General features: G+C 45.3%; 1 protein-coding gene across 9 annotated transcripts in view; it reads right to left on the bottom strand.

The window, feature by feature from the left end:
• The window catches only part of LOC139379084 (actin binding LIM protein family, member 2), a 138,690-nt gene that overhangs the window by 49,344 nt on the left and 76,656 nt on the right, over window positions 1-12,690 (bottom strand). For 3 of the 9 annotated variants that reach the window (XM_071121872.1, XM_071121879.1, XM_071121870.1), the window contains exons 7-14: window positions 9,988-10,075; window positions 8,884-8,942; window positions 7,305-7,346; window positions 6,586-6,663; window positions 6,107-6,250; window positions 5,472-5,589; window positions 4,611-4,937; window positions 3,494-3,574 (exon numbers count right to left, since the gene is read on the bottom strand). In XM_071121872.1, the coding sequence (XP_070977973.1) occupies window positions 3,494-3,574; window positions 4,611-4,937; window positions 5,472-5,589; window positions 6,107-6,250; window positions 6,586-6,663; window positions 7,305-7,346; window positions 8,884-8,942; window positions 9,988-10,075 (937 nt within the window). The remainder of the gene's footprint in view (window positions 1-3,493; window positions 3,575-4,610; window positions 4,938-5,471; window positions 5,590-6,106; window positions 6,251-6,585; window positions 6,664-7,304; window positions 7,347-8,883; window positions 8,943-9,987; window positions 10,076-12,690) is intronic. The other 6 variants (XM_071121873.1, XM_071121871.1, XM_071121875.1 and 3 more) reach the window with 6 other exon arrangements.

The raw sequence follows: 12,690 nt of genomic DNA, 5'->3' as shown, positions 1-12,690 counted from the left end.
GAGGTGAGGGAGGGGGGTACTGGGGGTTCGAGGGATGACCCTCAGCAATGTCATACAGACACTCAGCTTATCTCCGAATAAGCATTTCACAAGTGGTAGCAATCCACTATTCAGGAAGTAATCATGTAATGTTGATACAGTTGTCATTGCATCATTCGCATAAATTCAAGGAGTGGATTTTCTTTCGGTCATTGCACTCGCTTTCTCTCTTCTGCTGTCTCTACCTCACTACCTCCTTCACTCTCTCTCACATCATCCATTAGTAGTGTTGAAACCAAGCATCTAACAATAATCCACAATTATCAAATTACAGCACCACCACCACTTCACCACTCCTCCCTTCCATTCCCTCATTCCTTTCTTCTGTTTCATCTTCGTCCGCTGGGAACTGTACGTTCCATCTCTCCGCCTTTTCATGGGAAAACCACCAAACCCTGGGCAGCGTGCTCTGATCCACAGTACTAACGCTCAGCTGTCTATCTCTCTCCCTCGGTTTCCCCCTCCTTCTCAAGGCTCTTTCCCCCCTCCGTCTTTATCAGCCCAAAAGTGACCCTCTTCCAACCCGTATGCAACCGTATTACTTTAGCTCTTTCACCCTCCTTTACCCTCTCCCTCTTCCTAACGCATTGAGGCTAGATATTATCAGCCCAAAAAACAGAGACATCCCTCCAGTTATCTCCAGACCAAAGATATCCCTCCAGTTATCTCCAAACCAGAGATATCCCTCCAGTTATCTCCAAACCAGAGATATCCCTCCAGTTATCTCCAAACCAGAGATATCCCTCCAGTTATCTCCAAACCAGAGATATCCCTCCAGTTATCTCCAAACCAGAGATATCCCTCCAGTTATCTCCAAACCAGAGATATCCCTCCAGTTATCTCCAAACCAGAGATATCCCTCCAGTTATCTCCAAACCAGAGATATCCCTCCAGTTATCTCAAAACCAGAGATATCCCTCCAGTTATCTCCAAACCAGAGATATCCCTCCAGTTATCTCCAAACCAGAGATATCCCTCCAGTTATCTCCAAACCAGAGATATCCTTCCATTTATCTCCAAACCAGAGATATCCCTCCAGTTATCTCCAAACCAGAGATACCCCTCCAGTTATCTCCAAACCAGAGATATCCCTCCAGTTATCTCCAAACCAAAGATATCCCTCCAGTTATCTCCAAACCAGAGATATCCCTCCAGTTATCTCCAATGTCCTTAAGAGTCCCAAGCTCTAAAAGTCCTGGGGAACAAGCCAGCCCATCACTGGGAAACGTATCATGGTGTGTCTTCAGTGATAAAACTCCAGGACCAGTAAAAATAGCTAATGGGTATCTGAGGAGGTCTCTGTGGTTTGGCTTTGTCTGCTGAGGCTTTAGAGGAGCATGTAGCTAAGCCCGCTGAGGCTTTAGAGGAGCATGAAGCTAAGTCCTGCTGAGGCTTTAGAAGAGCATGTAGCTAAGTCCTGCTGAGGCTTTAGAAGAGCATGTAGCTAAGTCCTGCTGAGGCTTTAGAGGAGCATGTAGCTAAGTCCTGCTGAGGCTTTAGAGGAGCATGAAGCTAAGTCCTACTGAGGCTTTAGAGGAGCATGTAGCTAAGTCCTGCTGAGGCTTTAGAGGAGCATGTAGCTAAGTCCTGCTTAGGCTTTAGAGGAGCATGTAGCTAATTCCTGCTGAGGCTTTAGAGGAGCATGAAGCTAAGTCCTACTGAGGCTTTAGAGGAGCATGAAGTTAAGCGATCCCTTTTTCTGATCTCCTTTCTGAGGGAAACTGCACGTTTTCATACCTACTCCTGCACATGTGTACTTGTCAAGGTTTCATACCTACTCCTGCACACGTGTACTTGTCAAGGTTTCATACCTACTCCTGCACACGTGTACTTGTCAAGGTTTCATACCTACTCCTGCACATGTGTACTTGTCAAGGTTTCATACCTACTCCTGCACATGTGTACTTGTCAAGGTTTCATACCTACTCCTGCACACATGTACTTGTCAAGGTTTCATACCTACTCCTGCACATGTGTACTTGTCAAGGTTTCATACATACTCCTGCACACGTGTACTTGTCAAGGTTTCATACCTACTCCTGCACACGTGTACTTGTCAAGGTTTCATACCTACTCCTGCACACGTGTACTTGTCAAGGTTTCATACCTACTCCTGCACACGTGTACTTGTCAAGGTTTCATACCTACTCCTGCACATGTGTACTTGTCAAGGTTTCATACCTACTCCTGCACATGTGTACTTGTCAAGGTTTCATACCTACTCCTGCACACGTGTACTTGTCAAGGTTTCATACCTACTCCTGCACATGTGTACTTGTCAAGGTTTCATACCTACTCCTGCACACGTGTACTTGTCAAGGTTTCATACCTACTCCTGAACATGTGTACTTGTCAAGGTTTCATACCTACTCCTGCACATGTGTACTTGTCAAGGTTTCATACCTACTCCTGCACATGTGTACTTGTCAAGGTTTCATACCTACTCCTACACATGTGTACTTGTCAAGGTTTCATACCTACTCCTGCACATGTGTACTTGTCAAGGTTTCATACCTACTCCTGCACACGTGTACTTGTCAAGGTTTCATACCTACTCCTGCACATGTGTACTTGTCAAGGTTTCATACCTACTCCTGCACACGTGTACTTGTCAAGGTTTCATACCTACTCCTGCACACGTGTACTTGTCAAGGTTTCATACCTACTCCTGCACACGTGTACTTGTCAAGGTTTCATACCTACTCCTGCACACGTGTACTTGTCAAGGTTTCATACCTACTCCTGCACACGTGTACTTGTCAAGGTTTCGATCGAGTCTAATATTTTGGTCAAATAAATTTATCCACAGATATCTTGTGTGACTCATCATGTGGTTCCAACCTTGACCTCAGATTTTACTATTATTTTAAATTTTACTATTATAATGTAGACGCCTCCACCCATACCCCCCCTGTCAGCAACCCTCCCACAATCATGAAACCAGCCACCTGCACTTTCACCCACTCACTCCATACACAACCACCACCTGACACCAAAGGTTTAAAGACCCGAAAGACACGGAATAACAATATGAACCTTTAAGGAAATGCTTGGTTCCCAAAATAACAACAACAACATTAAGACTAACAAGTAATCCATGTTAAGTCAAGGGCAAGCCAACAGTTCCGGTTACAAGTACAACACTTACATCCCACCAAACATAGAAAGTCATCCACCACCTTCTCCCCAAATATCAATATGTCAAGGATAACTGAAATACATACAAGTAATATCAAACATATCCACAATTACAGTAGGTTCCCATGCACAACAACAAGACTAAGACAACCTGAAGACAAAAAGAGAAACAACTTCCACAGACAATAGAAAGGGCAAGCAGAAACAGACTTAAGGGGTCCCAACACACAACCTTGATGCACACCAAGAAAACCCAGCAGTACACTGGGAGAAAGAGACACAGAGAGATAGAGACCAGGGGGATCTGGTGCGTTACCGTGACCGTGAGGAGGTAAATTGAGATGCAGGGACGTCTTAGGTTGAGATTCAGGTGGTAGTAGGGGGTCCTGTTTGAGGCCTAGGGGGTTGAGGGAGGGGCAGAGGGGGATGAGGGGGAGAAGGGGGAGAGGAAGCACAGGGAGGTGGTTTGACACGTCACACCTGTGTGGGGAGGGGAATCCTCGTGTAGGTTGAAGGAGGTAATATTACACCCTACTTGTGTGCAGAAAAAATAGTGAAACTCTGAAGGGGGTTGGTGGGGGTGCTGACATTAAACCACAAGTTTGATGTAGGACAACAATAGAATGCTCACGATGTCACTGTGACAACTGTCTACAGACATGTCGATAGACGCAGTATAAACCAGCCCTTAGTCTTGAAATCTTTGGTTGTTTACTAGACTACCGTACTCACTCTGTTTATCACATGGCCTCAAGTGAATCCTTAAAGAGATGGGGGTGGCTAAAGGCTTAAGAGGGTGTGAACGATGCTGAATGTGTGTAGACAAAGAAGAGCTCTCCAGTATGTGTACCAAAACGTTCAAGTTACAAGTTTATCAATTTTCAAAGGATGATTACTTTCCCATTGTTCCTCAACTGTAGTGTATGATGTACCATTTAGTAGCTATGAGTCTCTACTTGTTTTTTTTGTTTGTTTTTTTGTAACTTAAAAAAAAAAAACACAATTTCAAATTTTGCTACAAAAGACCGAATTGAGCCAGTCGGTCACATTTGTATACACAATAATTTTAAATCCATAGATTAGGAACAAATTAATTTAATTAAATATAACTGATCTCCTTATATTAACTGTAACTCCGTAAAGTCTTTGAAATTGTTTATATTTTTGTTCAGTGTATGTAAAACTGTTATTTCAAACCAACCATGCAGAAACACAGCACACAGGTCATAGGTCATAAAAGAGTAATTATGGGACTCATTGTGCTGCCGTTTGTTTTACTATTGATTAGTTGAATGTTTGTACACAGCCGGGGATGGAGGACATGCAGTATTATCAGAGCAATGGAACAGATGTACTCTAAAGGACACTGCACTCCATACCAGCGGACCCCTGGGTCCAGGGCAGCGTGCTAGGGCTAGGGAGGGACTAGCTACCTCTGAAGTAGGGCACATAGTTGTGCTGCTGGAGCACGGCCAGGGTGGTAGGGTTAAGGGGCAGAGGAGAGTTTCTGCCTCCAGGAGAGACTCTGCCACCAGGAGACATATTACCAGGCTGTGTCAACGGCCCAGGCACCTGCAGCCCCCCAGGGAACTTGGGGGGTAGACCCCTTGAGTAGTCCATGGGGAGGCAGGAGGAGTCCCTAGTCAAGGAGGAGAGGTACTTAGGCCCCCCTGTGTAGGCTGAGGGGTGGGGGAGGGAGCTGGAGTCAAGGGCCTGGCCATATCTATTACCCATTGCTTTACTGGCCATATAAAGATCCCCTGTAGGAGAAAATGGTTGAGGAGAAGGACAAGATGGTTTTTAGCGCACAGAGGACACTGCCAATAGTATTGTCCCCCACCCAATAGTAGATAAATCCTGTTCTTTACACATTCTGTGGTAATGCCATGTTATGTGATGGTACCACTTCATTCAAAGAGCAGAAAGGAATGAGATTTCATAAAATGTCGGAACAGGAAATTCAGTGAAGAAAAAAAATAACAGATTCTTAAAATAAACATGTGTTCTCTAAAGTAATAGAATTAACCAATCAAGATGACACCTAAATCAGGTTGCACTTTTTGGAATATGACCCAACATGGTAAAAATGACATCATGCAAATGCTGCATATTATTGACTACATTTGTAGATATGCATATCATTATAATAACGTATGATATTCATAATAGCTAAATACTTTTACTATACATTAACTATCATATACCGCATTTTACTGTGTTTTTAAAAAAAAATGTAAACTATTGCTAGCTGGCGGGTGAGGGAGGAGGGGTGAGGGAGGAGGGGGGGTACCTACCCGGCCTGCTGTAGTTCTGGGGGGAGCGAGAAGGGGTGTACCCTCCATACTTCCCCAGGGAGCTGTTGGAGCTGGGGCTGGAGGGCCTCCTCTGACGAGGAGACTTCTCTCCGTCACCCTGGAAACAAGGAAGGCAAGTGATGTCATAGTGATGTCATAGGGATGCCATACAAAGAGGGAAACTGATGTCATGGATAGAGACAAATCCGTAACACAGAACGTTCACTCACTCTTTAATCACAGTGTATGGCGCGAGGGAGAGGAGGAAAAGAGAGGGAGAGAGAGATATATATATATATTTATATGTATATATATATATATATATATATATATATATATATAGAGAGAGAGAGAGAGAAAGATATATATATATTTATATGTATATGTATATATATATTATATATATATATATAGAGAGAGAGAGAGAGAGAGATGTATATATATATATATATATATATGAGAGAAAGAGAGACAGAGAGAGAGAGAGAGAGATATATATATATTTATATGTATATATATATATATATATAGAGAGAGAGAAATATAGAGAGATAGAGAGAGAGAAATATAGAGAGAGAAAGAGAGTGAGAAAGAGAGAGAAGGCAGCTCCCTTGTTCCCTTCCTTGTCTCCTTACCTCTCCGTAGTGTCGTTCCTCTGAGGGGTAGCTGACGTAGGGACTGTAGGAGAGCATGTCTGGCCGGTCGATGTTGTAGATCGCCTTGATCTTTGGCAGAGCAGCAAGGTCTTTGTAGTCCAGCATCTCATCTCCTAGTTTGGCCTGGGACACAGAGGAAACACATAAAATCAGTATTTTAAATATCAACCACTCAATGGTCAATGGTATAGCACAGTTGAAATACTGTAGTCAAATTAGCACAGTGGACAACCCTGGTCCAGGAGACCTACAGGATGATGGGCAGGCTTTTGCTCCAGACCATCACTAACCCAAGTGAGTCAACCAATCAACTATTCATCATATGTAGTTGAATCAGGTGTTTTAATGCTGGGTTTGAACAAAACCCTGCACACAGTCACTGTTGCTCTTCTGGACCAGTGTTTGTGATCTCTGTTGTCCTGTGACTCCCTCTAGTGGCGAGGTGAGGTGGTGCTCACATAGATGACCCTGTTCGGAGAGCCAGACGCACTGGAGGCTGGGACAGAGGTGATGCTCTCAGAGGAAGTCCTGCTCACCTGGAAGACAGACAACAAGGAGTTAACTCTACTCATGATCAGAAAGGAGTGAGAGAGAGGTAGACATGGAGAGAAAGAGAGAGACATGTAATCACTCTTGAATTGAAAACTTACGCTTCACATTTCGACTCTCAACAAGTTTCTCGAACCAATGCCACTAACCTGAGGATAACTATGAGCCTTTGTTTACAAATAGCAGTGTGACAACAGAAGTAAACAACAGCCTCCTCTAGTCAAAAACAGCACGCAGCATCATTCACGGTGACAGCGGTGGTGACCTAAACAGTCTCCTGACACATTCCGTGACTGGGACGCCAGACAGACACAGTAGAGTTGTTCATTAGTGAAGCTCAGGTGGGTCAAAGTGATCCACGTCAACCATCTATTCAGGCGTTAGAGTTAGGCATGGGGCTAATTCCATTTCAACTTAATTCATCCCCTGAATTGAAATGGAATGGATCCAAACCCTGGTTATTAACATTCTACTACTGTCAGTCACTGTTTGGGTTGGATCACATGATCAGCCCAAGGGTAATGTGGGCGTGGCTAGCTACTGAGTGTAAAGCCTGTCAAGCGTCATGGGGTCAACCCCATGCAGAGGGTGCAGGTGAGGGGGTCTGGGCTGAACATGCATCACAAACCTGCTGCTCAGGGACGTCATTGACCTGTATCCGGACCTGCTTCTGGGAACGACAGGTGTATTACATTGGGGAGGGGAAGGGGAGAGAGCACTGATCTGGGACCAGGGCTTACTAACTTACTGCACAGTAAGTGAAATTATTAGGTGCCCTTTGTTCAGGTAATCAAGATCAACACAGTGTCAGTCAACACAGTCCCAGTTAACCCAGTTAACACAGTCCCAGTCAACACAGTCCCGGTTAACCCAGTTAACACAGTCCCAGTCAACACAGTCCCAGTTAACACAGTCCCAGTTAACAGTCAACACAGTCACAGTTAACACAGTCAACAAAGTCCCAGTTAACACAGTCCCAGTCAACACAGTCCCAGTCAACACAGTCCCAGTCAACACAGTCCCAGTCAACACAGTTAACACAGTCCCAGTTAACACAGTCCCAGTTAACACAGTCCCAGTCAACACAGTCCCAGTCAACACAGTCCCAGTTAACACAGACCCAGTTAACACAGTCCCAGTTAACCCAGTTAACACAGTTCCAGTCAACACAGTCCCAGTCAACACAGTCCCAGTTAACCCAGTTAACACAGTCCCAGTTAACACAGACCCAGTTAACCCAGTTAACACAGTCCCAGTCAACACAGTCCCAGTTAACCCAGCTAACACAGTCCCAGTTAACACAGTCCCAGTTAACACAGACCCAGTTAACACAGACCCAGTTAACCCAGTTAACACAGACCCAGTTAACACAGACCCAGTTAACCCAGTTAACACAGTCCCAGTTAACACAGACCCAGTCAACACAGACCCAGTTAACCCAGTTAACCCAGTCCCAGTCAACACAGACCCAGTTAACACAGGACCAGTTAACACAGACCCAGTTAACCCAGTTAACACAGTCCCAGTTAACACAGACCCAGTCAACACAGTCCCAGTTAACCCAGTTAACACAGTCCCAGTCAACACAGTCCAAGTCAACAGGGTCAGTTAACTCAGTTAACACAGTCCCAGTTAACACAGTCCCAGTTAACACAGACCCAGTCAACCCAGTCCCAGTTAACACAGTCCCAGTTAGCCCAGTTAACACAGTCCCAGTCAACACAGTCCCAGTTAACACAGTCCCAGTCAACACAGTCCCAGTCAACACAGTCCCAGTTAACACAGTCCCAGTCAACACAGTCCCAGTCAACACAGTCCCATCTCTAATGGGACAGAATAGAAGTTGACATACAAAATGATGTGAGGTTTAAACATTATACTGTAATGAGTATGACTTCTCATTCAATACTGTAACACAGCCTTAGTTCAACTGTAGAGCTGCTTTAGAGTCATTTCTTGTGGACAGATGCACGTAACATTAAAATGGTAGTAGTGTCTGTCGACAAACTGTTGAGAAACCTTTCATCACTGATCATTTGGACACATCACAATTTTGCAAGCGCTCGCATCTTTTGAATTTCAGAAGGGGAGGGGACATTTTGCCCATAGACATGACTGAAACTGGCTGAGAGTTTCTGTTTAGAGGGATGGAGACTTCACTAGTCCTGGTAGTCTATTTTCAAACATGTCTCTGAGAGAGAACTCACCTTACTCTTCTCCTCCTGTCTGGCTGCCTGTCTGCAAGGAGGATGCCAGATGGAGTTACCTGACAGACAGGAAAGGAGGGGAGAGAAAGATAGGGAGAGAAGGAGAAAGAGAAAGAGAGAGAGAAGGAGAAAGAGAAGGGAGAGAGAAAGGGAGAAACAGAGAGAGCGAGAGAGAGAGAGAGAGAAAGAAAGAGAAGGGAGAGAGAAAGGGAGGGAGAAAGAGAGAGAAGAGAGGGAGGAGAGAGAGAGAAATACAATGAAATACATCCATTTCAAATGTCATATACTGCACAAAGCATAGTCTTTCCCCAGAGCATCGGTTGTTCCTGACAGAGCATCATGAGTTTGGCAGACGAGAGATCCAAAATACGCCAGTGACTCATCAGACTGTCCTATCCCCAGTTGTCTCCCTGTCACTGTGACATATGCTAATACCAGCCCAAGTCTAAGGAAGCTAATTCCAGAAGTAAATCTGTCAGATAGCATACTGCAGGGAGAGAGAGACAGGCTTTTTGTAAATCACAGACTGGGGACAAACTTACAGCAACATTGCTCCAGGAACAATACATAAGAAACGAGGTGACTCACAAGGCTGATGTTGCGTGAGGTGATACATTCACTAACACTGTCATCCAATTCATTAGCATTGGCCAGATGTTCTGTAGTTCTATGCCTTTATGGCAGCTGGGCTATTAGTGAGATAGGTTTCTGTGCTGATGGAAGGCTGTTGGTGCTTATCTGAGTTAAGAGAGAGAGAGAGAGAGAGAGAGCAGGAGAGAGAGCGAGCAGGAGAGAGAGAGAGCAGGAGAGAGAGAGAGAGAGAGAGAGAGAGAGAGAGAGAGAGAGAGAGCAGGAGATAGAGAGAGCAGGAGAGAGAGAGAAAGAAAGAGAGAGAGAGAGCAGGAGAGAGAGAGAAAGAGAGAGAGAGAGAGAGAGAGAGCGCGAAAGAGAGAGAGGCAGAGAGACAGACAGAGAGAGACAGAGAGAGAGAGAGACAGAGAGACAGACAGAGACACAGACAGAGAGACAGACAGGCAGACAGAGAGGGAGGGAAAGAGATGGGGAGAAGGTGAGAGAGAGAGAGGAAAAGAGAGGTTGGTTTACCTTGCAGGTACATCTCCTCTCCCTCTCCAAACATCTGCTCACACCTGGCACAGCGGGCACATGACGGGTGGTAGTGTTTCTCCCCAGCCTGGTACAGACAAGAGGTCAGAGGTCACACAAAGGTTAAAAAAGTCTTCACTGACATCGAAACAAGAGGTTACAACCTAGGAAATCGACAGTGAGAGAAATTACTGACAAATGGTGGCAGAAATAAGACAACCCACAGCAGGTTTACAAACACTTTACAAGCGGTATCCTACAACCAGGCAAAACAACATACGAAGTCTAAAGCACTTCTAGAGGCCTCGTGTGGATGTGTTATTGGTTAGTAGGCTGCTGATGCGGCTGGTTTAACCATTACCTAGAGTAATATTCTGTAAGCTTCTCCAATTAACATCACTAATTAAAGTGGAGTCGGATGAAGCTCAAAACAAAGTGCAGTTATCCAACATCGCCACGAGGGGGTGCTGTGGTACGGGCCACAGTACTGCAGGTCGGCTACGGGATCACTAAGAATGTCTACAGTTATGGCCATCCAAACCTTTATGAGACTAATCATGACGTCTAGAAGATGACATGACACCAATGTTGACGTTGTCGATGTTTATTGTAGATCTGAACGCTGTCTATGTGCTCTTACGTATGTCTTCACATTGACCTGCTAAAGGATGGAATATCAGTTAGTCCTGAGACTGTGATGAATTCCACAGAGCTGTTGGAGGTGGTAGAAATGACCTGTTTATAATGAGCTGGTGTCATGGTGTGGAAGGCACTATCTTTCTCTCTCTCTCTCTTTCTCTCTTTCTCTCTCTCTCCTGCCTACATATATGTGTCTCTCTCTCGATATATACATATACAACATTGTTATTGCAAACAAAATTACATTATCTCTCTTGTGCTTTGTTGGTTTAATGTAGACTGCACTCCTTAGCGTGTTCCCTCGGGGAATAGATTTTTACATTCTAGTCATTTAGCAGACGCCCTTATCCAGAGTGACATAAAGGAGGTGACTTACATTAGTGACTCACAGTATTGACTTACAGTAGTGAGTACATATATTTTCATACTTTTCCCATACTGGTCCCCTGCGGGATTCAAACCCACAACCCTAGAGCTGCAAGTTCTACCAACTGAGCTACACGGGACTATAGGGAGAACATTTTCCCTTGAACACTGACCTCGGGTCAGTTTAGCATTTCTCCTACCAATGGTTAAGGTTAAGATGGGGGGAAAGGGAAGCTGATCCTGTCTCATGATAATATCAGGAAATAGCCTATCTTTCCTGGATAACATGATGAGAGGAAGAGAGGGGGGGTGGAGCGTGAGAGAGAGGAAGGTAGAACGAGAGAGAGGAAGGTCCCTTTGAAACACCACTGCACTGCTGATCTGGAGCGATAACAGACTGGAATGGGATTATTATTGAAACAAGGAAAGTACGACAGAGGAGAGGACAGAAGTGTTTTCTATCACAACGGACGGAAAACGTCCTACAATCATGAGGAGGCATGGGTTGCCATGTTTGGGGTGTTTGATACCGTTGTGTTTTGGGTTACTGATATTTCAGTGGTGCAAGTGGGGGGGTCGGGGATCGGGGGGGGGGGGGGGGGGGGTGGCAACCAGACGTTGAACTGTTAGAGAGACGAGAGGGCAGTTAAGGATTCAGACTGCAATTCTCTCTCTCCAAGTCTCCCTCTTACTCACTGTCTCTCTCCCTCTCTCCAAGTCTCCCTCTTACTCACTCTCTCTCTCCCTCTCTCCAAGTCTCCCTCTTACTCCCTCTCTCTCCCTCTCTCTCTCTCCCTCTCTCCCTCTCTCCAAGTCTCCCTCTTACTCCCTCTCTCTCTCCAATTCTCCCTCCTTTTCTCTCTCTACCCCTCCCTTCGTCTCTCTATCCATCTCTATCCCTCTCTCTCTCCCTCCCTTCATCTCTCTATCCATCTCCCTCTCTCCCTTCCTCTCTCTATCCATCTCTATCGCTCTTGCTCTTCTCTCCCCCACAGTTTTAGGAGTAGGCTGAGAGGCAGGGGAGGTGATCCATTTAGTCTCAGAATGGATTTTGGTGAGAGAGGCAGAGTAGAGCAACGAGGCTGACACACACACACACAGACAGACAGACAGGCGCGCGCACGCACGCACGCACGCACGCACACACACACACACACACACAGGTACAAACACACTCAGGCACACACACACACACAGGCACACACAGGCACACACAGAGAACACTCACATCAGTTGAACAGAGTGGTTGGATGCACGAAGCCCAGCTGGTAATACATTGTCTCTCTCTCTGTCCTGTCTTCAAACCAGCCAACCATACACAGATCCATAAAAACCTCCTCTTCCTCTTCCTTCCTCTTCCTGAACCCTACTGTGACCCTGTGCCACCTCTCTAGTGTAAACACCACATTCATTGGGGCATTCTGAGCACTATATATGTAGAACAACACTGGATACAGAACAAGGCTATGTCGATAACTCAATTTGGACATCAATGCAGACAGAAACTTACTTCCAAGCTTCCAAGTGTTAAACTCGTTTGACAGGAGCCAATTGATCCATATGTTGTTGCAGACCATTCAGACCACTTAACCACAACCCTCAAACCATCCAGTTCAAGCCTCACCAAGGCCCCTCTGTTGACGTGTCCCTCTGCGGTTCCATTCCTTAATCAATCCTAAATGCCATGACATTTAAGTG

The sequence above is a fragment of the Oncorhynchus clarkii genome, chromosome 21 (assembly GCF_045791955.1).
Source record: "Oncorhynchus clarkii lewisi isolate Uvic-CL-2024 chromosome 21, UVic_Ocla_1.0, whole genome shotgun sequence".
Lineage (NCBI taxonomy): Eukaryota > Metazoa > Chordata > Actinopteri > Salmoniformes > Salmonidae > Oncorhynchus > Oncorhynchus clarkii.
This window is presented reverse-complemented; position numbering and strand designations above follow the sequence as displayed.